Source organism: Anomaloglossus baeobatrachus, chromosome 7, assembly GCF_048569485.1.
Source record: "Anomaloglossus baeobatrachus isolate aAnoBae1 chromosome 7, aAnoBae1.hap1, whole genome shotgun sequence".
Taxonomy (NCBI): domain Eukaryota; kingdom Metazoa; phylum Chordata; class Amphibia; order Anura; family Aromobatidae; genus Anomaloglossus; species Anomaloglossus baeobatrachus.
In genome coordinates, this window is record NC_134359.1 from 291,514,325 (window position 1) to 291,542,096 (window position 27,772).

General features: G+C 50.3%; 1 protein-coding gene across 1 annotated transcript; it reads right to left on the reverse strand.

The window, feature by feature from the left end:
- Positions 1-24: 24 nt before the first annotated feature.
- On the reverse strand, positions 25-27,686 carry CLCN7 (chloride voltage-gated channel 7). Its single transcript, XM_075318417.1, has 25 exons — positions 27,500-27,686; positions 23,021-23,098; positions 21,796-21,867; positions 21,505-21,570; positions 21,228-21,360; positions 20,222-20,331; positions 20,064-20,144; positions 18,775-18,837; positions 18,612-18,695; positions 15,947-16,040; positions 15,388-15,452; positions 13,736-13,852; positions 10,615-10,669; positions 10,476-10,536; positions 9,717-9,855; positions 9,389-9,482; positions 9,138-9,310; positions 9,001-9,052; positions 6,766-6,893; positions 6,355-6,440; positions 4,284-4,416; positions 3,806-3,865; positions 3,316-3,492; positions 3,156-3,236; positions 25-1,909 (listed from the first exon to the last, which is right to left on the reverse strand). The coding sequence occupies exons 1-25, from the start codon at positions 27,596-27,598 to the stop codon at positions 1,823-1,825; spliced, it is 2,388 nt and encodes a 795-aa protein (XP_075174532.1). The 5' UTR covers positions 27,599-27,686; the 3' UTR covers positions 25-1,822.
- Between the last annotated feature and the right edge of the window lie 86 nt (positions 27,687-27,772).

Sequence of the window (27,772 nt, forward strand, 5' to 3'; positions counted from 1 at the left end):
CAAAGACTGCAGAGACTTGTCACAGGTAAACTACACAGTTTATTGAAAACAGCAGCAAAAATTTAGAACAGAATCAAATAAAAGAAAAACACCTTTAAATTGAAATCTGGACGCCGATCACACGAGCATTCACCCCGGCCCGTCCTTCCATCCGCACTCGCACACCAATCGGGATTTGTTCAAATTTAAAAAAAAAAAAAAGCAAAATATGTCAAAAATGTTGCAATATTTGGCTTTTATAGCAAGTGGTCACTTAGTGAAATAGTCCTGGAGCTGGTGTACGGGGGAGGGGGGGGGGGTAAAGCAGCATCACCGGTGCCACAAGCTGAATTAAGACGACGGTACAAATAATCAACAACTCTGATTTATTAAAAGAAAAAAATACCTAACATTTAGATGAAAAAATGACTGCAGAAAAAAAGATAAAGCTCCTCAGGGGCGGGGCAACATATGGGAGGTGGAAGCTGATTGGTGAATAATGGTTTTACCACTATAACCCGCCCTGGAGGTGCAGCAGAGGTTTTGTTTTGGCAGAAATGAGAATTTCAGGGAGCTCGGGGAGATGTAAATAGTTTTGTTTTCCATAATACACCAGCCATGAAGCCGAGGCCTCAAATTTCACATGTAATAATTATAGTTTAGTTTATTGTGGTGACAATGGTTGAAGAACCAAAATGTGCACAGTTACAGCAGTGGTAGCGCCCTAAGACATCATAACATTATAGTGAAGCCCATTAGGAAAAAAAAAAAAATTAAAAACCTAAAATATAGAATATATATATATATATATATATATATATATATATATATATATATATATAATATTTTTATTTCTTTTTTTTTTGCTATTCTTGGTTGGTCACATCCAGACACCTAATACTTGAGGAAAAAAACGAAAGGACTAAAATGAAGAAACGTGAAAAGTGGCGTCATAACCGTACCTCCACCCTCTGTTGCCACCTCCAGACCTTTTCCCATGATGCTCAGCTCTTTTAAGGCCGTTAGATGCATAATCTGGAGGCAAAAGCCCCTGATATTGAGCGGCTGCACATTGCACGCAGTCGCCCCCTACAGGCGCTGTAGTATATAAAATATTAAAACTGGATCTGCAAAATTTAATTCTTTTTTTTGTTTTTTTTTTTTTTTTACATTTTTGAAGACTTTAACATAAAATTTTATTATTTTAAGAATTTAAAGAGATATCGTCTGTTTTCTTTGAAAGGGTGGATGCACTGCCGGAGGTCCGCGGCATTAATGGCTCTACAGCCGATAGTAAACTACTGCTCCCATCGTGTCCTGAATCCCTGCATGTTTGGAGTCGTAGTTTACTAACAGCTCGGAAGCTTCGCCAGGTTGGTTTATGTCAATTTATACTCCAATCACATCCAAAGCTGCGCTCGTAATTCTGTGCTATGCTCCCATGATTCACTGCACGCAGGTGCAATGCATTATGAAAGGAGGAATTTTGGTGCAGCTTTGGGTGTGACTGGAGCACAATACACACAACACATTGCATCCGGATATGACTGTAGTGACCTTTACACTGGGGTACCACGTGTGAGGGAACATCGGAGGGGAGGGTGGGGAGCTCGTGTCAAAAGTAACAGTAAAATAGTAGTTTCCTGGATAAAAAGGTGCTGCGTACACTTTACGGCAGGCTCCAGAGATGGCGGTGTAAGAGGCCGCTCGTATATATTCACTTCCAGGAGCGGCAGCGGCCTCCAGTGCCATCAGGTCCTGGCAGTGCGGAAAGTTCTCAGCCCTGCTAAGTGTCCGCTTCAAGGAAAGGAGTGGAATAGAAAAGAAGAGCAGGAAGGAGGCATCACGTCTGCGCCAGGCTCAGCTCCTCCAGGCCGTTCTTCCCAATGCGATAGCGAGCAAGATCTTTTCTGGTCACTAAACCCACGACCTGCGGAAAAACAGGCAACACATGCACAACTGAGAAGGGCGAAACACAGCAAGAATGTGGTGGTGAAGGGTACGGGTGAAACAAGGCGAAAAGCAAGCGGGATGGAAGCAGCGGTAAAACAAAGATGAAAAGCAAGTGGGATGGAAACACCGGCGAAAATTAAGAAAAGCAAGTGGGATGGAAGCACCAGAGGAAAGCAAGTGGGATGGAAGCACCAGAGGAAAGCAAGTGGGATGGAAGCACCAGAGGAAAGCAAGTGGGATGGAAGCACCAGAGGAAAGCAAGTGGGATGGAAGCACCAGAGAAAAGCAAGTGGGATAGAAGCACCAGAGAAAAGCAAGTGGGATGGAAGCACCAGAGAAAAGCAAGTGGGATGGAAGCACCAGAGAAAAGCAAGTGGGAAGGAATCACCAGAGGAAAGCAAGTGGGATGGAAGCACCAGAGGAAAGCAAGTGGGATGGAAGCACCAGAGGAAAGCAAGTGGGATGGAAGCACCAGAGAAAAGCAAGTGGGATAGAAGCACCAGAGAAAAGCAAGTGGGATGGAAGCACCAGAGAAAAGCAAGTGGGATGGAAGCACCAGAGAAAAGCAAGTGGGATGGAAGCACCAGAGAAAAGCAAGTGGGATGGAAGCACCAGAGGAAAGCAAGTGGGATGGAAGCACCAGAGAAAAGCAAGTGGGATGGAAGCACCAGAGAAATGCAAGTGGGATAGAAGCACCAGAGAAAAGCAAGTGGGATGGAAGCACCAGAGAAAAGCAAGTGGGATGGAAGCACCAGAGAAATGCAAGTGGGATAGAAGCACCAGAGAAAAGCAAGTGGGATGGAAGCACCAGAGAAAAGCAAGTGGGATGGAAGCACCAGAGGAAAGCAAGTGGGATAGAAGCACCAGAGAAAAGCAAGTGGGATAGAAGCACCAGAGAAAAGCAAGTGGGATGGAAGCACCAGAGGAAAGCAAGTGGGATGGAAGCACCAGAGAAAAGCAAGTGGGATGGAAGCACCAGAGAAAAGCAAGTGGGAAGAAGCACCAGAGAAAAGCAAGTGGGATGGAAGCACCAGAGGAAAGCAAGTGGGATGGAAGCACCAGAGGAAAGCAAGTGGGATGGAAGCACCAGAGAAAAGCAAGTGGGAAGGAAGCACCAGAGAAATGCAGCAAGGGAGCACAATGCTCTGCAAAAAGCAGAAGACAAGAAAGACGGTGATGCAGCAAAGAGGCAGCTAAGTACAGCGACCACTGGGGGCACTCACCCGGTTGCGATCATCCACCACCACCAGGTGCCGGAGGCCGAGTGCTCGGAATAGTTTGAAGACCCGCGGCAATGAGGCTTCCTGTAAATCACAAGTGTAAGATCATCACCCCGAAATCCCAGGGTGGAAAAGATACAGGGGGGCAATGACCGCCATATACCTGGGGCACAGTGTACGGGGTGGGGTTCATGAACTCCGTCAGGTCCATCAGACATTCGCACTCGTCCTGAGACACGTGTATGGACTGGATCGGGGGGAAGCGAGGATAGGCGTCCCGGAAATCCTTCAACTTCAAGTGTCGCTGAATGAGACTTAAATTCTCCCTCTCAACAAAAACCTAAAAAGCACAAAACAGGACCCGACCCATCAATTAGCGACCATGAACCCCAGATTATCCCCCATTACAGGGGCACGATAAACCCCTTGGAAAAACGTATGCAACTTTTTTTTGCAAATTCATTGATTTATATGAAATGGTGCAGGGTTGCAATTTTTAAACTGGCCACCAGATGTCACTATAAGCCTCATCATAGGGAGCAGATACTGATGTCACCACCCATCTCAGATAGAAAACTTTATTAAACCCGCCCACAAAATTAAACCACGCCCCTTTGTTAAAATTTGCAGGCCGGGCTCCCAGTGTGCCATACCTTGTGTTTCAGGAGCACGATCAGCTGCGATCGTAGGATCAATCCACATAAACGAGGCGCCTGGAAGAAAAAATAAAATGAAAAAAATAAATAAAAATAAAATATATATATATATATTAATTATACAGACACATGTTTTTTTCATTTGTAGGAATACTTTTGCAATTTTCTATTTATTAAATCAATGCATCTAACAAAGATAAAAAAATAAATAAAAAAAATATAAAATAAATAAAAAATAAATAAAAAGAAAATAAAAAAAAAATAATTTAATAAAAAAAAAAATAAATTAAAAAGAAAATTGTGCAAATTGTCTGGAATAAGAATGTTTTCCCGTTTTGTGTATACAGCTCCAATGCAGACTACAAACAAAGTCTATGTAGTCTGTTCCAGGCGTCACATGTTACGCCCTTCTCTGGTCTGTGGCGCAGCAGCAGATATGATGCGTGATATGGGGTATATGCCACACATTGCTCACCTGACCCGTATTCCCGCTGTTCTCCACCACAGGAAAGCCATTGTGGTTGGATGTGGTTTGGCTCAGGATATCCACGATGAGGCCGACCTTCTCCCTCCTGCGCAGACAGGTGACCGGCGTGCTCATCACTTCTCTGAAAATGGGACGAAAAAATGTTTTAGAAGCTTTGATTAAAAAAAAATATAAAAAAAAATATATATTTAGGTCATAACAATCAACAAAATATATATATATATATATATATATATATATATATATATATATATATATATATATATATATATATATATATATATATATATATATATATATATATATATATATATATATATATTTTGTTGATTGTTATGACCTAAAGCGCCACCAGATGGCAGCAGAGCACAGAAAATCCACACAGATCATCTTAGAAAACTGCTTAAACAGCAATTCCCACAGAAAACATTTTACTTTTTCCAGCGTTTTTAGAAGAGCCGGCCGTAGAAGAGCCGGCCGTAGAAGAGCCGGCCGTAGAAGAGCCGGCCGTAGAAGAGCCGGCCGTAGAAGAGCCGGCCGTAGAAGAGCCGGCCGTAGAAGAGCCGGCCGTAGAAGAGCCGGCCGTAGAAGAGCCGGCCGTAGAAGAGCCGGCGGTCTCTGTACTACTCCTCCCCTCTGGCACAGATTAGCCGCTCACACAGCGCGCCATGTATTCTCTCCACCACTGGAAGAATTAAATATTTCAGGGTTGGGCATTTCCAGATAAGCCGACCATAGAGAATGAGCGGATCGCTCCTATTAATGGCGGAACATTATAAAGTGCGGAGCGGTGCTAGATCACAGGGAATTATCCGGATCGGGTATAACTTGAGATCATGCAATCGCTGTCCCCTGCTTAAAGGGGCACACACAACCTAAAGGCTCTACAGCCTTAAAGGGGTTTTATAAGGATAGGCCATCGCATCTGATTGTGGGGTCCTTGCACTGTGATCCCAGCACAGTGACATCCATAGGATTGTGGCAATTCCCGGTACTACAGCTCGACCAACACAAGCCTATATCATTGAACAAGCGGAGGTGCAGTACCGGTCATTGCCACACACTATGGATGTCGCTGTGCTGCAGTACCGGTCATTGCCACACACTATGGATGTCGCTGTGCTGCAGTACCGGTCATTGCCACACACTATGGATGTCGCTGTGCTGCAGTACCGGTCATTGCCACACACTATGGATGTCGCTGTGCTGCAGTACCGGTCATTGCCACACACTATGGATGTCGCTGTGCTGCAGTACCGGTCATTGCCACACACTATGGATGTCGCTGTGCTGCAGTACCGGTCATTGCCACACACTATGGATGTCGCTGTGCTGCAGTACCGGTCATTGTCACACACTATGGATGTCGCTGTGCTGCAGTACCGGTCATTGCCACACACTATGGATGTCGCTGTGCTGCAGTACCGGTCATTGCCACACACTATGGATGTCGCTGTGCTGCAGTACCGGTCATTGCCATACACTATGGGTGTCACTGTGCTGCAGTACCGGTCATGGCCACACACTATGGATGTCGCTGTGCTGTAGTACCGGTCATGGCCACACTATGGGTGTCCCTGTGCTACAGTACCGGTCATGGCCATACACTATGGGTGTCACTGTGCTACAGTACCGGTCATGGCCATACACTATGGGTGTCCCTGTGCTACAGTACCGGTCATGGCCATACACTATGGGTGTCCCTGTGCTGCAGTACCGGTCATGGCCATACACTATGGGTGTCCCTGTGCTGCAGTACTGGTCACGGCCACACACTGGGTATCACTGTGCTGCAGTACCGGTTATTGCCACACACTATGGATGTCACTGTGCTGCAGTACTGGTCACGGCCACACACTATGCATGTTGCTGTGCTGCAGTACCGGTCATAGCCACACTATGGGTGTCGGTATGCTGCAGTAATAGTCACGGCCACACTCTATGGAGGGCGCTATGGCATGTACAGCAGTGGGGGGTACAGAGGGCGCCATCATGGGTTGTAGGCAGGCACAACCGCAGCATACCCTGAATTTACAGCTTCACAATGGTGGTCACTGACCTGGCCGCCAGGGAGTGTGACGTGACGGGGGCCTCCCAGTGCAGGAACGGGACACTCTGCAGTTTGATGTGAAGATCATACAGGCCCTGGAAAGAAAACCAAAAAATTACTATTAATGTACGAGACCTCCATTCCCTGACAGCAAGCAGAGATCTGGCCTAGAAAAACCCAATGCAGCTGCTCTATGCTCCGACTACATGATAGAGCGCGTCCCCTGCTCTCTGGAGGACCCGTGTAATGCTTAATTTCTCCAGGGGTGGCGCTGTAGAGGAATCGGACACTTACTGCAAGGACCAATCTGATCACTGGGGATCACAGATCAACCAATGGTCATGGGAATCCTGTTAGTGAAGAGCCCCTTTAAAATGACTGCACTGCACCCACCCCGGACCCTCGCACCGCGCCACAGACCTCAATAAACAGGTCTCCGACTATCTTCGCCGTGATGAGGACGAGCATGATCGGGAAACCGTAGGTGACGTTTCCGGTGGCTTCTACCATGATGACTGTGAGGCTCAGCGTCATCCGGACAATCCCGCCTGTCATAAAGGAGCACGGAAAATTAGGAGAAGCACAAAGTGAAGGAGGAAAGACTGGTGAGGTTACCTCCAGCATCTGACATATCTGATCCGGTGATCCAAAGTGAGCGCCCCCTAGTGGTGGCTGTATAAATCTGTATGCAGTGAGCTCCCCCTAGTGGTGGCTGTATAAATCTGTATGTAGTGAGCTCCCTCTAGTGGTGGCTGTATAAATCTGTATGTAGTGAGCTCCCTCTAGTGGTGTCTGTATAAATCTGTATATAATGATCTCCCTCTAGTGGTGACTGTATAAATCTGTATGCAGTGAGCTCCCCCTAGTGGTGGCTGTATAAATCTGTATGTAGTGAGCTCCCTCTAGTGGTGGCTGTATAAATCTGTATGTAGTGAGCTCCCTCTAGTGGTGGCTGTATAAATCTGTATGTAGAGAGTTCCCTCTAGTGGTGGCTGTATAAATCTGTATGCAGTGAGCTCCCCCTAGTGGTGACTGTATAAATCTGTATGTAGTGAGCTCCCTCTAGTGGTGACTGTATAAATCTGTATGTAGTGAGCTCCCTCTAGTGGTGGCTGTATAAATCTGTATGTAGAGAGTTCCCTCTAGTGGTGGCTGTATAAATCTGTATGCAGTGAGCTCCCCCTAGTGGTGACTGTATAAATCTGTATGTAGTGAGCTCCCTCTAGTGGTGACTGTATAAATCTGTATGTAGTGAGCTCCCTCTAGTGGTGGCTGTATAAATCTGTATGTAGTGAGCTCCCTCTAGTGGTGGCTGTATAAATCTGTATGTAGTGAGCTCCCTCTAGTGGTGGCTGTATAAATCTGTATGTAGAGAGTTCCCTCTAGTGGTGGCTGTATAAATCTGTATGTAGTGAGCTCCCTCTAGTGGTGGCTGTATAAATCTGTATGTAGTGAGCTCCCTCTAGTGGTGGCTGTATAAATCTGTATGTACTGAGCTCCCCCTAGTGGTGACTGTATAAATCTGTATGTAGTGAGCTCCCTCTAGTGGTGACTGTATAAATCTGTATGTAGTGAGCTCGCCCTAGTGGTGACTGTATAAATCTGTATGTAGTGAGCTCCCTCTAGTGGTGACTGTATAAATCTGTATGTACTGAGCTCTCCCTAGTGGTGACTGTATAAATCTGTATGTAGTGAGCTCCCTCTAGTGGTGACTGTATAAATCTGTATGTAGTGAGCTCCCCCTAGTGGTGACTGTATAAATCTGTATGTAGTGAGCTCCCTCTAGTGGTGACTGTATAAATCTGTATGTAGTGAGCTCCCTCTAGTGGTGACTGTATAAATCTGTATGTAGTGAGCTCCCCCTAGTGGTGGCTGTATAAATCTGTATGTAGAGAGCTCCCTCTAGTGGTGGCTGTATAAATCTGTATGTAGAGAGCTCCCTCTAGTGGTGGCTGTATAAATCTGTATGTACTGAGCTCCCCCTAGTGGTGACTGTATAAATCTGTATGTAGTGAGCTCCCTCTAGTGGTGACTGTATAAATCTGTATGTAGTGAGCTCCCCCTAGTGGTGACTGTATAAATCTGTATGTAGTGAGCTCCCTCTAGTGGTGACTGTATAAATCTGTATGTAGTGAGCTCCCTCTAGTGGTGACTGTATAAATCTGTATGTAGTGAGCTCCCCCTAGTGGTGGCTGTATAAATCTGTATGTAGTGAGCTCCCTCTAGTGGTGGATGTATAAATCTGTATGTAGAGAGCTCCCTCTAGTGGTGGCTGTATAAATCTGTATGTAGAGAGCTCCCTCTAGTGGTGGCTGTATAAATCTGTATGTAGAGAGCTCCCTCTAGTGGTGGCTGTATAAATCTGTATGTAGTGAGCTCCCTCTAGTGGTGGATGTATAAATCTGTATGTAGTGAGCTCCCTCTAGTGGTGGCTGTATAAATCTGTATGTAGTGAGCTCCCCCTAGTGGTGATAAGTCTCAGCATGTCCTCTTCGCCTGTGGCATGTTGGGGGTGGTAGTTGTGCGGTGATCCGGAGGCTGCACATCTGTGTAAATATTCAGCCGTCACATAAGGGATTAATCAATGCATAAATTCCATCCGGATGAGCAGCGGCGTCGGCTGCGCGCGCTTCCTGCGTCTGGTTTAACACTCACCGAGCTGAGCTGCTGCCCCCATCAGCGCGTACTTCCCGGGATCGGCCCACGACTGCACAACAGAAGACACACGGAGGGTTAGAGGCCGAGGCGGCCATATTGGCAGGGACCTAGCTTTCCCGGGAGCTGACACTTACGATGGACTCGTTAGAGATACTGGTCAATAGGATTCCAAAGAGCCGGCCCCAGGCGGCCCCCAGGAGGAGCGACGGGATGAAGACCCCGGCGGAGACCGTCAGGCCGTAGGTCCAGCAGGCCAGGAAGAAGTAGAGGAGGGTGAACAGGCCCAGGGTCTGCGGGTTAAAGGACCCTGTGAAGAAAATGGGGGTCAAACCGCAGCCACCGGACCCCTGTGATCACCTCTCCGCAGCCCGGACGTCACACTCACCGGGGGGCTCATGGAAAAGCCTCCGCACGCTGCTTTCTGGCGTAGTAAAGAAAGCAGACGCCATAGCGTTGTACTCTCCGTCCGCACAGAAGAGCTGGGAATATAAACAAAGTATTAAAGGGTGCCAATACTTTTGCAAAAAAACCAAAACTGATGCAATGTTCTACAGTTGCTTCCAGAACTTGACTGGTTGGTTCAAAGCCAAGAAGAAGAGGTCCCATGGATGGCGGTGGGAAAGACCTGCAGTCATGTGACAGTCCCCCCGGAGCGGAAATCACACTGCAGCTTCGAATGTGAACGGAGGAGAGAAGGAGCGGCCTGTGATTACCTGTAGGTTGTAGTCTCCGGCGCTCGCCCGCAGCGGCTGACAGTCCGAGGAGGCGTAGATCATGACGAAGGACACGGTGGCCGTCACAGCGGCTACCAACATGGCCTCTATCACCTGCAGGCCGCGCCGGTGAAGGTACCTGCGAAAACACAAGCCAAAAAAACTCCTCAACCCTCCGATGCGCCATGATGAAAAAAGTAATATAATAATAATATTTTAATATTATATAATATATAATATATATATATATAGATAATATATATATATATATATATATATATATATATATATATATATATATATATATATATATATATAAAAAATTATATATATATTTAATATTTTATAATATTATATAATAAATATAATATAATTTTGATATATATCAAAATTCTGCCGCCAATAAGAAAAAAAAAACTGCCCCAATACGCTGAACTTCAGCACATGTGAATTTGCCATCACAGGACGCCGCCAAAGAACTGCCGCTTTCCCAAGGAAAACTATTAATTACTTCCTAAGACGTCTTACATTCCTACAATTGATGAGAAATTAAGTTTGAGGGGAAGAAAAGGATTAAATATCACGGAACCCAGACGTCGCTCCCCCCGGCGGGAGGATAATGGAAAACGCAGCACAAACCCTACAACATTACCACTAACAGCCCCTAGGGGGCAGCACTCATCTCTCTGCAATCTCATTACTATTCTGCACATGAACCAGCAGGTACAGGATGAACACGGCTCACAAATGTGACCTTACCTGATCCGGAACATGGTCAGCCAGTTATTCAGGGCATTGAACAGCGCCCCCAGCATCCCCCCTGCCAGAGAGGGCACAGCAAGTCACAGAGTGCAATAAGACCGTATGTATCACTATAAATACCATCGCCATCACTCACCTACCGCGCCCATCCCTATAAAGATCGGAAGCTCAAAATACTTGTAACTATTCTCCTGGAAAACAACCAAAGACAGACGCAGTATTATAGTAGTTATATTCTTGTACATAGGGGCAGTATTATAGTAGTTATATTCTTGTACATAGGAGCAGTATTATACTAGTTATATTCTTGTACATAGGGGCAGTATTATAGTAGTTATATTCTTGTACATAGGGGCAGTATTATAGTAGTTATATTCTTGTATATAGGGGCAGTATTATAGTAGTTATATTCTTGTACATAGGGGCAGTATTATAGTAGTTATATTCTTGTACATAGTGGCAGTGTTATAGTAGTTATATTCTTGTACATAGGGGGCAGTATTATAGTAGTTATATTCTTGTACATAGGGGCAGTATTATAGTAGTTATATTCTTGTACATAGGAGCAGTATTATAGTAGTTATATTCTTGTACATAGGGGCAGTATTATAGTAGTTATATTCTTGTACATAGGGGGCAGTGTTATAGTAGTTATATTCTTGTACATAGGAGCAGTATTATAGTAGTTATATTCTTGTACATAGGAGCAGTATTATAGTAGTTATATTCTTGTACATAGGGGCAGTATTATAGTAGTTATATTCTTGTATATAGGGGCAGTATTATAGTAGTTATATTCTTGTACATAGTGGCAGTGTTATAGTAGTTATATTCTTGTACATAGGGGCAGTATTATAGTAGTTATATTCTTGTACATAGGGGCAGTATTATAGTAGTTATATTCTTGTACATAGTGGCAGTGTTATAGTAGTTATATTCTTGTACATAGTGGCAGTATTATAGTAGTTATATTCTTATACATAGGGGGCAGTATTATAGTAGTTATATTCTTGTACATAGGGGCAGTATTATAGTAGTTATATTCTTGTACATAGGGGGCAGTATTATAGTAGTTATATTCTTGTACATAGGGGGCAGTATTATAGTAGTTATATTCTTGTACATAGGGGCAGTATTATAGTAGTTATATTCTTGTACATAGGGGGCAGTATTATAGTAGTTATATTCTTGTACATAGGGGCAGTATTATAGTAGTTATATTCCTGTACATAGAGGGCAGTATTATAGTAGTTATATCCCTGTACATAGGGGGCAGTATTATAGTAGTTATTTTCTTGTACATCGGGGGCAGTATTATAGTAGTTATATTCTTGTACATAGGAGCAGTATTATAGTAGTTATATTCTTGTACATAGGGGCAGTATTATAGTAGTTATATTCTTGTACATAGGGGCAGTATTATAGTAGTTATATTCCTGTACATAGAGGGCAGTATTATAGTAGTTATATCCCTGTACATAGGGGGCAGTATTATAGTAGTTATTTTCTTGTACATAGGGGCAGTATTATAGTAGTTATATTCCTGTACATAGAGGGCAGTATTATAATAGTTATATCCCTGTACATAGGGGCAGTATTATAGTAGTTATTTTCTTGTACATAGGGGCAGTATTATAGTAGTTATTTTCTTGTACATAGGGGGCAGTGTTATAGTAGTTATATTCTTGTACATAGAGGGCAGTATTATAGTAGTTATATCCCTGTACATAGGGGCAGTATTATAGTAGTTATTTTCTTGTACATAGGGGCAGTATTATAGTAGTTATATTCTTGTACATAGGGGCAGTATTATAGCCGTTATATTCTTGTACATAGGGGCAGTATTATAGCCGTTATATTAGGGGGTGATGAGAATATATTCGGTGTTGTGTCCCGTGATGACACTGACAATGGTTTATGCAGCGGTCGGGATGATCTCTATCATGTGGACCCCCTCAGGGTGCGGACTTCGGCCATGACACCATGCGTTTCCCTTGTGACCGGCTTTCCTCTTGATCTATATGTTCTGTGTGGATGTATGGTGGGAACACGCGATGGTGTCACATGCAGGGAATAACTGCGGCCTTGTTGTGCGGGGAACAATGCGGCGTGTGTTGACCCCGATCCCTCCGTATTCCCTATATTGTGGCGTCTTCTCCCGTCTTTCGGGGTCTGATACAATATCACTGAATGTCGGATAAAACATTCTGTGACTTTCCAATATGCTTTAATTGTGAAGAATTGATCTCCGGAGATCTCCGCTTGCTGTCAGTGAATGGACACGCTGTAGTTTGCACAGATTGACTCCGTCCTGATCACAGCTGAGGGTTCGTTACAATGGATTATGACATCAGTCCATTGCACCAGGACTGGAAATGTCAGTGTTTGCGGCCGGACACGATAACTTTGGTTGCAGAAAATACAGAATTTCCAGGAAGGATTGTCAGAGGTTACTGGAAAAACCTCTGCACGGAAAGAGGAAGAAGGACGGGCGGCAGCAGCTGCAGGGGCCGCGTCACAATGGGGGGGGTCTTAAAGGGCATGTCCCACTAACTACAAACAATTGATCCGGCTGCTGAGCCCCCCTGATCTTGAGGATGGGGGTCCGTGTCCAGGAGGAGTAACAGAGGAACATCACAGGGAATTTGCTTTTTGAAGACGTGACAGACCCCCTATAATGGGGCCATCTATAGAGGCTCCCCAAATCCCCCCAAATGGGGCCCACAGCTATATAATACAGGTGGAGGGGTGGGCTTCAGAGCTGGAGACCCCTAAATACAGGTGGAGGGGTGGGCTTCAGAGCCAGAGACCCCTAATATAGGTGGAGGGGTGGGCTTCAGAGCCAGAGACCCCTAATATAGGTGGAGGGGTGGGCTTCAGAGCCAGAGACCCCTAATACAGGTGGAGGGGTGGGCTTCAGAGCCGGAGACCCCTAATACAGGTGAAGGGGTGGGCTTCAGATCCGGAGAACCTATAACAGGAGGAGAGGTGGGCTTCAGATCTGGAAACGCCTAATACAGGTGGTGGGGTGGGCTCCAGAGCCGGAGACCGCTATAACAGGTGGAGGGGTGGGCTTCAGATCCAGAGACCATTAATACAGGTGGAGGTGTGGGCTTCAGAGCCGGAGACCCCTAATACAGGTGGAGGGGTGGGCTTCAGAGCTGGAGACCCCTAATATAGGGGGAGGGGTGGGCTCCAGATCCGGGGACCCCTCAGTGATCCCTCCTATGCAGTAAGCACAAGCAGTGGGGACTCACGTCGGTGTCGAACCTCCCGAAGTTGATGAGGCCGGGGTTGCTGAGGTCGCCCGGTTTGTGGTTGTAGAAGCTCAGGACGAAGTTCAGGGTGAAGGTGGAAATCATGGAGGCGAAGAACTGGGGAGAGAAGCAGAAAGGTGGAATGGAAAACATCCAGAGCTGCGCTCACTGTCCTCCTACCCCGGTCACATCCAGAGCTGCGCTCACTGTCCTACCCCGGTCACATCCAGAGCTCCGCTCACTGTCCTCCTATCCCAGTCACATCCAGAGCTGCGCTCACTGTCCTCCTACCAATCACATCCAGAGCTGCGCTCACTGTCCTCCTATCCCAGTCACATCCAGAGCTGCGCTCACTGTCCTCCTACCCCGGTCACATCCAGAGCTGCGCTCACTGTCCTCCTACCCCGGTCACATCCAGAGCTGCGCTCACTGTCCTCCTACCCCGGTCACATCCAAAGCTGCATTCACTGTTTTCCTACCCAAGTCACATCCAGAGCTGCACTCACTGTCCTTCCCCAGTCACATCCAGAGCTGCACTCACTGTCGTCCTGCCCCAGTCACATACACAGCTACGCTCACTGTCCTCCTACCCCAGGCACATCCAGAGCTGCACTCACTGTCCTCCTACCCCAGTCACATCCAGAGCTGCACTCACTGTCCTCCTACCCCGGTCACATCCAGAGCTGCGCTCACTGTCCTCCTACCCCAGTCACATCCAAAGCTGCACTCATTGTTCTCCTACCCAAGTCACATCCAGAGCTGCACTCACTGTCCTCCTTCCCCAGTCACATCCAGAGCTGCACTCACTGTCTTCCTACCCCAGTCACATCCAGAGCTGCACTCACTGTCCTTCTACCCCAGTCACATGCAGAGCTGCACTCACTGTCCTTCTACCCCAGTCACATGCAGAGCTGCACTCACTGTCCTTCTACCCCAGTCACATGCAGAGCTGCGCTCACTGTCCTTCTACCCCAGTCACATGCAGAGCTGCACTCACTGTCCTTCTACCCCAGTCACATGCAGAGCTGCACTCACTGTCCTTCTACCCCAGTCACATGCAGAGCTGCACTCACTGTCCTTCTACCCCAGTCACATGCAGAGCTGCGCTCACTGTCCTCCTACCAGTCACATCCAGAGCTGCTTTCACATCTATCATACTCCAGTGGCCTTAAAGCTGCATTTACAATTGTTGTACTCCAGTCACATCCAGAGCTGCAGTTTAGATCACCACACCCCAGATCTGCAGCCACATAACCCTATATTTTGCCAAAGCCCCAAATATCGCACCGTGCTCTGCTGCAATGCATTCTGGGGGATGTATTTCCATACTTGTGGTGCGTTCTGACAAGGATCACATCCCCCACAATGCATTGCAGCAGGACGCGGCTCCGGTCCAGGTCTGTATCTGCAGTACGGCGCGGAGCTGCAGTACCGGCACAGACCACAGAGCAGAGTGGCGCTGTAGCTGGATGATGGCAGACGTATTTTTCTGCTATGACATAGGCTTTGTGTAGCTCACATGCTGCGGGGAGTGACGTGAGATCAGCGGCGCCCGGCCATGCTTGTGACCGTCACTCCCCACCGGATGTGAGACTACAACTCCCAGCATGCCCCGGCTGCGGACCCCCGCCATAGACCAGACTTGTACTTACTATTCTCCACGTCAGCAGCTGGTTCCAGAAAGAAGCTCCCTCCTCCAAACTGAAGAGCACCCCGCCTGCGGACACAAACCCCGATAATCACTGCGGGTTACAACAGCCGTCCACTCCAGTCACATCCAGAGCTGCAGCTAAAATCCTCCATGCAAAGCTTTAGATGCACGCTCTGCTGCAGTGCATTGTGGGAGATGTAGTTTTGGGGGTGCCGTCCTCCTCTCTGACTGTGACTAGAGGACACCATATCTGCAATGTCACCCATCTAATCCGCAGATTACCCCGGCCTCACTCCCAAATCCTCCAGGCGTGCGGTCTGCAGCCCCCGGCTCCCAGCTGCTGCGACACTACAACTCCCAGCAGGCACACACCAAAGATAGCAGGAAACGCCGCAGAAAAATGGCCAAAAAGGGCAACGGTAATAATAACCGAGTGTGCCTGATCCTAAATACAGGGAGCAGCTGTCAGACGCCCCCCCCCCAGGAGGGGAACGCTCTGCCCCGTCTGCAGCGCCGCGTCCTGAAATACTCTATATCTGGGCTCGATAAAGAGATCGTACCCACTGGAGCCCCGAAAGCTGCGGAGACCCCGGCCGCCGCCCCTGCCGATACAAAGTCTCTCTTCTCCGTGTCCCTGCGGAAGTATTCAAAGATCTGCAGAGAGAAAACACAGACGTGAGGAACGAAAGAGCTCCCCCTAGTGGTGACCGCAGATAGAATCTTATCATGTATCTCTGTATACAGGGAGCTCCCCCTAGTGGTGACTGCAGACAGAATCTTATCATGTGTCTCTGTATACAGGGAGCTCCCCCTAGTGGTGGCTGCAGACAGGAGCTTATCATGTATCTGTATACAGGGAGCTCCCTCTAGTGGTGGCTGCAGACAGGATCTTATCATGTATCTCTGTATACAGGGAGCTCCCCCTAGTGGTGGCTGCAGACAGGATCTTATCATGTATCTCTGTATACAGGGAGCTCCTCCTAGTGGTGACTGCAGACAGGATCTTATCATGTGTCTCTGTATACAGGGAGCTCCCCCTAGTGGTGGCTGCAGACAGGATCTTATCATGTATCTCTGTATACAGGGAGCTCCCCCTAGTGGTGGCTGCAGACAGGATCTTATCATGTGTCTCTGTATACAGGGAGCTCCCCCTAGTGGTGGCTGTAGACAGGATCTTATCATGTATCTCTGTATACAGGGAGCTCCTTCTAGTGGTGGCTGCAGACAGGATCTTATCATGTATCTCTGTATACAGGGAGCTCCCCCTAGTGGTGACTGCAGACAGGATCTTATCATGTATCTCTGTATACAGGGAGCTCCCCCTAGTGGTGGCTGCAGACAGGATCTTATCATGTATCTCTGTATACAGGGAGCTCCTCCTAGTGGTGGCTGCAGACAGGATCTTATCATGTATCTCTGTATACAGGGAGCTCCCCCTAGTGGTGGCTGCAGATAGAATCTTATCATGTATCTCTGTATACAGGGAGCTCCCCCTAGTGGTGGATGCAGACAGGATCTTATCATGTATCTCTGTATACAGGGAGCTCCCCCTAGTGGTGGCTGCAGACAGGATCTTATCATGTATCTCTGTATACAGGGAGCTCCCCCTAGTGGTGACTGCAGACAGGATCTTATCATGTATCTCTGTATACAGGGAGCTCCCCCTAGTGGTGACTGCAGACAGGATCTTATCATGTGTCTCTGTATACAGGGAGCTCCCCCTAGTGGTGGCTGTAGACAGGATCTTATCATGTATCTCTGTATACAGGGAGCTCCTTCTAGTGGTGGCTGCAGACAGGATCTTATCATGTATCTCTGTATACAGGGAGCTCCTCCTAGTGGTGGCTGCAGACAGGATCTTATCATGTATCTCTGTATACAGGGAGCTCCCCCTAGTGGTGACTGCAGACAGGATCTTATCCTGTATCTCTGTATATACAGGGAGCTCCCCCTAGTGGTGACTGCAGACAGGATCTTATCATGTATCTCTGTATACAGGGAGCTCCCCCTAGTGGTGGCTGCAGACAGGATCTTATCATGTATCTCTGTATACAGGGAGCTCCTCCTAGTGGTGGCTGCAGACAGGATCTTATCATGTATCTCTGTATACAGGGAGCTCCCCCTAGTGGTGGCTGCAGACAGGATCTTATCATGTATCTCTGTATACAGGGAGCTCCCCCTAGTGGTGACTGCAGACAGGATCTTATCATGTATCTCTGTATACAGGGAGCTCCCCCTAGTGGTGGCTGCAGACAGGCTCTTATGTATCTCTGTATACAGGGAGCTCCCCCTAGTGGTGACTGCAGACAGGATCTTATCATGTGTCTCTGTATACAGGGAGTTCCCCCTAGTGGTGGCTGTAGACAGGATCTTATCATGTATCTCTGTATACAGGGAGCTCCTTCTAGTGGTGGCTGCAGACAGGATCTTATCATGTATCTCTGTATACAGGGAGCTCCCCCTAGTGGTGGCTGCAGACAGGATCTTATCATGTATCTCTGTATACAGGGAGCTCCCCCTAGTGGTGGCTGCAGACAGGATCTTATGTATCTCTGTATACAGGGAGCTCCCTCTAGTGGTGGCTGCAAACAGGATCTTATGTATCTCTGTATACAGGGAGCTCCCTCTAGTGGTGGCTGCAGACAGGATCTTATGTATCTCTGTATACAGGGAGCTCCCCCTAGTGGTGGCTGCAGACAAGCTCTTATGTATCTCTGTATACAGGGAGCTCCCCCTAGTGGTGACTGCAGACAGGATCTTATCATGTATCTCTGTATACAGGGAGCTCCCCCTAGTGGGTGACTGCAGACAGAATCTTATCATGTATCTCTGTATACAGGGAGCTCCCCCTAGTGGTGGCTGCAGACAGGATCTTATCATGTGTCTGTATACAGGGAGCTCCCCCTAGTGGTGACTGCAGACAGGGTATTATCATGTATCTCTGTATACAGGGAGCTCCCCCTAGTGGTGGCTGCAGACAGGATCTTATCATGTATCTCTGTATACAGGGAGCTCCCCCTAGTGGTGGCTGCAGACAGGATCTTATCATGTGTCTCTGTATACAGGGAGCTCCCCCTAGTGGTGGCTACAGACAGGGTATTATCATGTATCTCTGTATACAGGGAGCTCCCCCTAGTGGTGGCTGCAGACAGGATCTTATCATGTATCTCTGTATACAGGGAGCTCCCCCTAGTGGGTGACAGGCTCTTATGTAAAGTCACTGACCCTGAAATCCCTCTTCAGAGAGGTCGACCTTCCCTGAGAAATGCCGGCTGCAACCACGGCTCCGGAGTGAATCATTGGTCCTTCCTGAATATGGAAAAAACACAGAATGACTAAGACACTTTACTACATCTCAGCACAAAGTATAAAGAAAGACTCCACCGACCTTCCCGACTGCGAGTCCTCCGACTACGGACAGGATGACGCCGCACACCTTCACCACCAGGGTCTGCAGACAAGACACACAGATGGCACAGCTCTCCACAGGAGTCTCACGCTCCCTCCTCGCCTTCAGCCTCCCTCACTCCTCCTCCCCTTCAGCCTCCCTCGCTCCTCCTCCCCTTCAGCCTCCCTCGCTCCTCCTCCCCTTCAGCCTCCCTCGCTCCTGCTCCCCTTCAGCCTCCCTCGCTCCTCCTCCTCCCCTTCAGCCTCCCTCGCTCCTCCTCCTCCCCTTCAGCCTCCCTCGCTCCTCCTCCTCCCCTTCAGCCTCCCTCGCTCCTCCTCCCCTTCAGCCTCCCTCGCTCCTCCTCCCCTTCAGCCTCCCTCGCTCCTCCTCCCCTTCAGCCTCCCTCGCTCCTCCCCTTCAGCCTCCCTCGCTCCTCCCCTTCAGCCTCCCTCGCTCCTCCCCTTCAGCCTCCCTCGCTCCTCCCCTTCAGCCTCCCTCGCTCCTCCCCTTCAGCCTCCCTCGCTCCTCCCCTTCAGCCTCCCTCGCTCCCCCCCTTCAGCCTCACTCGCTGCTTCCCTTCAGTCTCACTCGCTCCTCCCCTTCAGCCTCACTCGCTCCTCCCCTTCAGCCTCACTCGCTGCTTCCCTTCAGCCTCCCTCGCTCCTCCCCTTCAGCCTCCCTCGCTCCTCCCCTTCAGCCTCACTCGCTCCTCCCCTTCAGCCTCCCTCGCTCCTCCCCTTCAGCCTCCCTCGCTCCTCCCCTTCAGCCTCCCTCGCTCCTCCCCTTCAGCCTCCCTCGCTCCTCCCCTTCAGCCTCCCTCGCTCCTCCCCTTCAGCCTCCCTCGCTCCTCCCCTTCAGCCTCCCTCGCTCCTCCCCTTCAGCCTCACTCGCTGCTTCCCTTCAGCCTCCCTCGCTCCTCCCCTTCAGCCTCCCTCGCTCCTCCCCTTCAGCCTCCCTCGCTCCTCCCCTTCAGCCTCCCTCGCTCCTCCCCTTCAGCCTCACTCGCTGCTTCCCTTCAGCCTCCCTCGCTCCTCCCCTTCAGCCTCCCTCGCTCCTCCCCTTCAGCCTCCCTCGCTCCTCCCCTTCAGCCTCACTCGCTGCTTCCCTTCAGCCTCCCTCGCTCCTCCCCTTCAGCCTCCCTCGCTCCTCCCCTTCAGCCTCCCTCGCTCCTCCCCTTCAGCCTCCCTCGCTCCTCCCCTTCAGCCTCACTCGCTCCTCCCCTTCAGCCTCACTCGCTCCTCCCCTTCAGTCTCACTCGCTCCTCCCCTTCAGCCTCACTCGCTCCTTACCTTCAGTCTCACCACATGGGGAATCTTCACCCCGTTCAGGAAACACTTGATTTGTGGAATCCCGCTGCCGGCTGCGACTGGCTGGAAGGAAAAACCCAGAATATAAGGCGAGACCCTCCGAAAAAGTCCGTTATAAAGAAGCTCTCCGCCACATTTACCTCTATGAAGGCGACAATCAGGGAGCCGACCATGATGATGACCGCGTTCAGCGTCGCCCAGAGAAGCAGCGAGAACGACAGGCCGCCCTTCTCTGTGAACTTATCGATATCTGACGAGTATGGTTAAGGAAAAAAGATCACAGCAGCACAGAGTGATTCAGGAGGGGAAGGTGAGCTATAAGGAAAGGTATATCAGTAAGGAGAAGGGTAGGATGAGAGAAGCGGGGAACCACTGCAGCACAGAGTGATTCAGGAGAGGAAGGTGAGCTATAAGTAAAGGTATATCAGTAAGGAGAAGGGTAGGATGAGAGAAGCGGGGAACCACTGCAGCACAGAGTGATTCAGGAGAGGAAGGTGAGCTATAAGGAAAGGTATATCAGTAAGGAGAAGGGTAGGATGAGAGAAGCGGGGAACCACTGCAGCACAGAGTGATTCAGGAGAGGAAGGTGAGCTATAAGGAAAGGTATATCAGTAAGGAGAAGGGTAGGATGAGAGAAGCGGGGAACCACTGCAGCACAGAGTGATTCAGGAGAGGAAGGTGAGCTATAAGGAAAGGTATATCAGTAAGGAGAAGGGTAGGATGGGAGATGCAGGTCACCACTGCAGCACAGACTGATTCAGGAGACGAAGGTGATCTATAAGGAAAGGTATATCAGTAATGAGAGGGGTACGATGGGAGAAGCAGGGAACCACAGCAGCACAGAGTGATTCAGGAGAGGAAGGTGAGCTATAAGGAAAGGTATATCAGTAAGGAGGATAAGATGGGAGAAGCAGGGTACCACTGCAGCACAGAGTGATTCAGGAAAGGAAGGTGAGCTATAAGGATAAGTATATCAGTAATGAGAGGGGTGTGATGGGAGATGCAGGTTACCACAGCAGCACAGAGTGATTCAGGAGAGTATTTCAGGAGTGAAATGCATGGAGAAAACCGGGTGCAATATGCAAAGCTGGGACACTTGTTTGCTGGGGGCGACTGCTGCACTTTTTTGGCTCCTGCAGAGGATACTGCTCTTTATGACCTGGTACTTCACGTCCGCCAGCTTCTCCACCATGATGTCAATGAAACAAGCGATGAGTCCGGTGAGGATCCCGATCATCCCGCAGATGACCCAGCGCGTGACCTCCACCGTGCGGAACGCCTGCCAGAGACATCAGAGTCACCCAGCCGCTACTGTCTGCAGTTGTCAGCCCCACAGAGCTGCCGTCAGGGCATGCTGGGAGTTGTAGTTCATAAATACAATGAGAACCCCATGAGGCTGGTGAATGCTGGGGGTTGTACTCACGGCGTGATTGATCCTGCGCTCCTCCTCCATAAACAGCTGGTTCTCACTGTTATCATAGTCCAGACTCTGTAAGAGAGGAGTGACACACTGAGACGACACCTCAGCTCTCATACACACTATGTCCCCTCCCAGAACTGATGGAAACCATCAGCATGAATGCACTGGGAGCGGCAGCTTCACAGCTCCTCTAGAATCACAGACTTGGTTTTAAAGAGTTGTCATTTCTGCAATTTCCTAAATGACCGGTAGAGGGGGGACATCTACAACACCCAACATTGGGGGAAAGGTCACCTCATATTTCAGGGAGAGGAGGTTCTCGTTGTGCGGGATTTCTTTAATGACCGGAGACGACAGATCTGTTTCCTGCAAGAAACCCAAATAGAGCATTAATTATAAGGTGTACGCTGTGGCAGTGGGAGGAATGCGAGGCGAGTGACGCGATGGGAGGGAGAGAAGGCGAGGCGAGCGACGCGGGAGGGGAGAAAGCGAGGCGAGCGACGCGGGAGGGGAGAAGGCGAGGCGAGCGACGCGGGAGGGGAGAAGGCGAGGCGAGCGACGCGGGAGGGGAGAAAGCGAGGCGAGCGACGCGGGAGGGGAGAAAGCGAGGCGAGCGACGCGGGAGGGGAGAAAGCGAAGCGAGCGACGCGGGAGGGGAGAAAGCGAAGCGAGCGACGCGGGAGGGGAGAAAGCGAAGCGAGCGACGCGGGAGGGGAGAAAGCGAGGCGAGCGACGCGGGAGGGGAGAAAGCGAGGCGAGCGACGCGGGAGGGGAGAAAGCGAGGCGAGCGACGCGGGAGGGGAGAAAGCGAGGCGAGCGACGCAAGAGGGGAAAGCGAGGCGAGCGACGCAAGAGGGGAAAGCGAGGCGAGCGACGCAAGAGGGGGAAGGCGAGGCGAGCGACGCGGGAGGGGGAAGGCGAGGCGAGCGACGCAGGAGGGGGAAGGCGAGGCGAGCGACGCGGGAGGGGGAAGGCGAGGCGAGCGACGCGGGAGGCGAGCGACGCGGGAGGGGGGGGGGGGCGAGCGACGCGGGAGGGGAGGCGAGCGATGCGGGAGGGGGGGAGGCGAGCGACGCGGGAGGGAAGGGGGGGAGGCGAGCGACGTGGGAGGGGGGGGAGGCGAGCGATGCGGGAGGGGGAGGCGAGCGACGTGGGAGGGGGGGGCAAGGCAAGTGACGCGGGAGGGGGGGCAAGGCAAGCGACACAGGGGGGGAACCTCAAGGGTTTTCTGATGCAAAGTGACTGAGCGTCCTGACGTCTCGTGCACACGCTGCTTATTTTCTCTGCAGTTTTTGTGCACATTTACATTTGCAGGAGGTCAAATATTTTAGCATTTTTGCTGCAAAACCTGCACCAAAAACACGTAAAAAAAAGCAAAAACAATTAGCCAATTTTATGCAGCGTTTTTCCTGTAAAAGGTGCAGAAATTTCTCCACAAATCCTTAACATGTGCACGCACCCTAATAGAGGGCTGCAGAAGTGTAATTGCAGCTCTGGAGGACAGCCATTAACCCCTTACCAGCTCGCGGTCACGGTTCTCATCGCCGAGGTCCACGGTGCTCAGCTGCCCGATGCGGAAAAGAATAGAACTGGGAAACTAGAAAAGGGGAAAAAATAATTTATTACTAATAAGTTAAGGGTGATGATCCCCACTGCCCCCCGTCCCGATTATTAGCGGAGTTCCCCTTTACGTGATGACCGGACTCAGATTAGAAAGAGGAAGGAGCCGGAGCAGGAAGCAAAGGACGAAAACTCAGAGATCTGTAAGAGGAATTAAAGGGACGGTTCCCCCCGGCCTGTGACTGTGCCCGTGCAATTGGTCTGTGCCCGTGCCCCCCGGCCTGTGACGGAGCCCGTGCCCCCCGGCCTGTGACTGTTCATGTAGCCCCGGCCTGTGATAGTGTCCGTGCCCCCAGCCTGTGCCCGTGCCCCCAGTCTCCTCACTGTAACCCCCGTCCCCTGACTGGCCGGGTGGCAGCACACAGACGCGTTATATCAGCGGGAGCCGAGATAATCGCCCCGATCATCGCTGTGTGCACCACAAACATCTGACAAGTGCCGTCACTCACCACAACACTGCGCCGCTAACCGGCTCAACCAGTTCACATCTATTGTTTCCTGTTATCAGCCACTTACGACTGACTGCAGGTCAAGTGAGTACGGTATACTGACGCCTGTCATCAGCCTACAGAAAACGGGGACAGACTGACAGCTGGATGCGGTCTATGGCTCTCTGTCATCAGCCATTTCAGATCAAGCCACTGCTCCCTGTTATCAGCCGTGACTGAGAAACATTTCATGGGTTTATCGCATTACACGGCGGTTTGCGCTATGAATGGCGTCCAGTGTCCGCGCAGGAAATGAGACGCCGCTCGCCTGTTATGTACGAAATCAGCGAAGAGGGGGGAGGGGCACGACTGATGAGCGGCCTGCCCGCTACACACACTGCCCTTCACGTATAGGAGCTATTACTCTCTGTTATCAGCCCGATGAGTCGCAGGAGAGGCCGAGGCCCATACATGAGACAGGACTGTGGTGACGGCCGGATGGTGGGTTTATGCCTCGCCAATCGTGTTCTGTCGCATTCATAGTCACTCGCCAGTAAATGTGTCAGGAATGTGCAAAATGTCAGTAAGTGAAGCGTGACCGACGGAAAGAGCGTCCAGAAGAGCTGGCGACAGAGCAGAAATCCACCAGCAGAATAGTGAGTGCAGCTCTGGAGTATAATACAAGACGTAACTCGGGATCAGTAATGTAATGTATGTACACAGTGACTGCACCAGCAGAATAGTGAGCGCAGCTCTGGAGTATAATACAAGATGTAACTCAGGATCAGTAATGTAATGTATGTACACAGTGACTGCACCAGCAGAATAGTGAGTGCAGCTCTGGAGTATAATACAAGACGTAACTCGGGATCAGTAATGTAATGTATGTACACAGTGACTGCACCAGCAGAATAGTGAGTGCAGCTCTGGAGTATAATACAGGATGTAACTCGGGATCAGTAATGTAATGTATGTACACAGTGACTTCACCAGCAGAATAGTGAGTGCAGCTCTGGAGTATAATACAGGATGTAACTCAGGATCAGTAATGTAATGTATGTACACAGTGACTGCACCAGCAGAATAGTGAGCACAGCTCTGGAGTATAATACAGGAGGTAACTCAGGATCAGTAATGTAATGTATGTACACAGTGACTGCACCAGCAGAATAGTGAGTGCAGCTCTGGAGTATAATACAGGAGGTAACTCAGGATCAGTAATGTAATATACTGTATGTACATAGTGACTGCACTAGCAGAATAGTGAGTGCAGCTCTGGGGCATAATACAGGAGGTAACTCAGGATCAGTAATGTATGTACACAGTGAGTGCACCATCAGAATAGTGAGTGCAGCTCTGGAGTATAATACAGGAAGAAACTCAGGATCAGTAATGTAATGTATGTACACAGTGACTGCACCAGCAGAATAGTGAGTGCAGCTCTGGAGTATAATACAGGAGGTAACTCAGGATCAGTAATGTAATGTATGTACACAGTGACTGCACCAGCAGAATAGTGAGTGCAGCTCTGGAGTATAATACAGGAAGAAACTCAGGATCAGTAATGTAATGTATGTACACAGTGACTGCACCAGCAGAATAGTGAGTGCAGCTCTGGAGTATAATACAGGAGGTAACTCAGGATCAGTAATGTAATGTATGTACATAGTGACTGCACCAGCAGAATAATGAGTGCAGCTCTGGGGCATAATACAGGAGGTAACTCAGGATCAGTAATGCAATCCATGTACACAGTGACTGCACCAGCAGAGTGGTGAGTGCAGCTCTGGAGTATAATACAGGAGGTAACTCAGGATCAGTAATGTAATGTATGTACACAGTGACTGCACCAGCAGAATAATGAGTGCAGCTCTGGAGTATAATACAGGAGGTAACTCAGGATCAGTAATGTAATGTATGTACACAGTGACTGCACTAGCAGAATAGTGAGTGCAGCTCTGGAGTATAATACAGGAGGTATCTCAGGCTCAGTGCAGGATTTCTGTGGTTTCCACGGTCTTGATTTAGCTTTTACCTCACTCTGGATTTTCCGGGTTCTTCGCTGTGAGACCACAGGATCTATTGTGAAACGCGGCAACGTGTCTCTGCAGCAGGAAGAAGCCGGAGAGCGGATCCCTCACTTGGGACCGTCATTGATCGTGCCCTGAGAGGACACTGTACTGAGCACTGCCAACAGCTCCTGCAGAACTACAATTCCCAGCATGCTGACAGCTACACAAAAATTAACTCTTGCAGCCCCAACATCTACTGCAAAGCAACAAGATCAGAAATAACCCCCAATGTCATGAATGTAGAAGGGAGCGGAGCATGTATAGAGGAGCATGCTGGGAGATGTAGTGCCTGAATGGGTGACGGGTCACATGGAGCACACAGGATCTCCTCTATATCAGGAGCCGTCTCTTTAAGTAACTTGTAATCCTCTTAGGTTCACCTCCCCCGGCTTAAAGGGCAACAATTTGCCACACGCGGTGACCAATCCCTGTGTACACAGAAAATAAGAGCCCCCCCCCCCAGCATTATTATATTATTACACAACACCAGGGTCAGGGATCAAGGAGACCCGGCCCCCAAAAACCACTCTGACATGGGGATCCCCCCCACTCGTACCCTCTCCCTGAGCAGAGTCCCCCCCTGTATCCTCTCCCTGAGCAGAGTCCCCCCCTGTATCCTCTCCCTGAGCAGAGTCCCCCCCGTATCCTCTCCCTGAGCAGAGTCCCCCCCTGTATCCTCTCCCTGAGCAGAGTCCCCCCCTGTATCCTCTCCCTGAGCAGAGTCCCCCCCCTGTATCCTCTCCCTGAGCAGAGTCCCCCCCCCCTGTATCCTCTCCCTGTGCAGAGTCCCCCCCCCCTGTATCCTCTCCCTGTGCAGAGTCCCCCCCCTGTATCCTCTCCCTGAGCAGAGTCCCCCCCCTGTATCCTCTCCCTGTGCAGAGTCCCCCCCTGTACCCTCTCCCTGTGCAGAGTCCCCCCCTGTACCCTCTCCCTGAGCAGAGTCCCCCCCCTGTACCCTCTCCCTGTGCAGAGTCCCCCCCCTGTATCCTCTCCCTGTGCAGAGTCCCCCCCCTGTATCCTCTCCCTGTGCAGAGTCCCCCCCCTGTATCCTCTCCCTGTGCAGAGTCCCCCCCCTGTATCCTCTCCCTGTGCAGAGTCCCCCCCCTGTATCCTCTCCCTGTGCAGAGTCCCCCCCCTGTATCCTCTCCCTGTGCAGAGTCCCCCCCCTGTATCCTCTCCCTGTGCAGAGTCCCCCCCCTGTATCCTCTCCCTGTGCAGAGTCCCCCCCCTGTATCCTCTCCCTGTGCAGAGTCCCCCCCCTGTATCCTCTCCCTGTGCAGAGTCCCCCCCCTGTATCCTCTCCCTGTGCAGAGTCCCCCCCCTGTATCCTCTCCCTGTGCAGAGTCCCCCCCCTGTATCCTCTCCCTGTGCAGAGTCCCCCCCTGTATCCTCTCCTTGTGCAGAGTCCCCCCCCCTGTATCCTCTCCCTGAGCAGAGTCCCCCCCCCTGTATCCTCTCCCTGTGCAGAGTCCCCCCCCCTGTATCCTCTCCCTGTGCAGAGTCCCCCCCCCCTGTATCCTCTCCCTGTGCAGAGTCCCCCCCCCTGTATCCTCTTCCTGTGCAGAGTCCCCCCCCTGTATCCTCTCCCTGTGCAGAGTCCCCCCCCTGTATCCTCTCCCTGTGCAGAGTCCCCCCCTGTATCCTCTCCTTGTGCAGAGTCCCCCCCCCTGTATCCTCTCCCTGAGCAGAGTCCCCCCCCCTGTATCCTCTCCCTGTGCAGAGTCCCCCCCTGTATCCTCTCCCTGTGCAGAGTCCCCCCCCTGTATCCTCTCCCTGTGCAGAGTCCCCCCCTGTATCCTCTCCTTGTGCAGAGTCCCCCCCCTGTATCCTCTCCCTGTGCAGAGTCCCCCCCTTCCCCGTATCTTCCCCCGCCCTCACCTGCCGGTTGCCGGCTCCGTTCAGCAGCGGCGTGCTCTCCCCGGCCTCCTCCGGTTGCTCCCGCCCGGACCACGACACCCTGTTGGCCACATTGGCCATGTTCAGTCCTGTGCGGCCGCTCCGCTCGCTGTTTGTGCATGTGACAGCCGGAGCCTCTGGGACACCAGGATCATGTGACTCCCCACCTACAGGGCCGCGGCGGGGTCACAGTAGGAACGCGCGCCCGGGGCATGACGGGTAATGTAGTCCTACAGCGTTACCATAACAACGCGG

Bases quoted from the DNA above. Each gene is read 5' to 3' on its own strand.
- CLCN7 (XM_075318417.1), bottom strand. From the start codon at position 27,598: ATGGCCAATGTGGCCAACAGGGTGTCGTGGTCCGGGCGGGAGCAACCG. The intron at 21,571-21,795 runs GTGACCTTTCCC...CCTCTCTTACAG, and splicing joins TCCTCTCCCTGAAATATGAG to AGTCTGGACTATGATAACAG. The intron at 9,311-9,388 runs GTGAGTGTGACG...TTTTCTTCACAG, and splicing joins GCTTTTCCATGAGCCCCCCG to GGTCCTTTAACCCGCAGACC.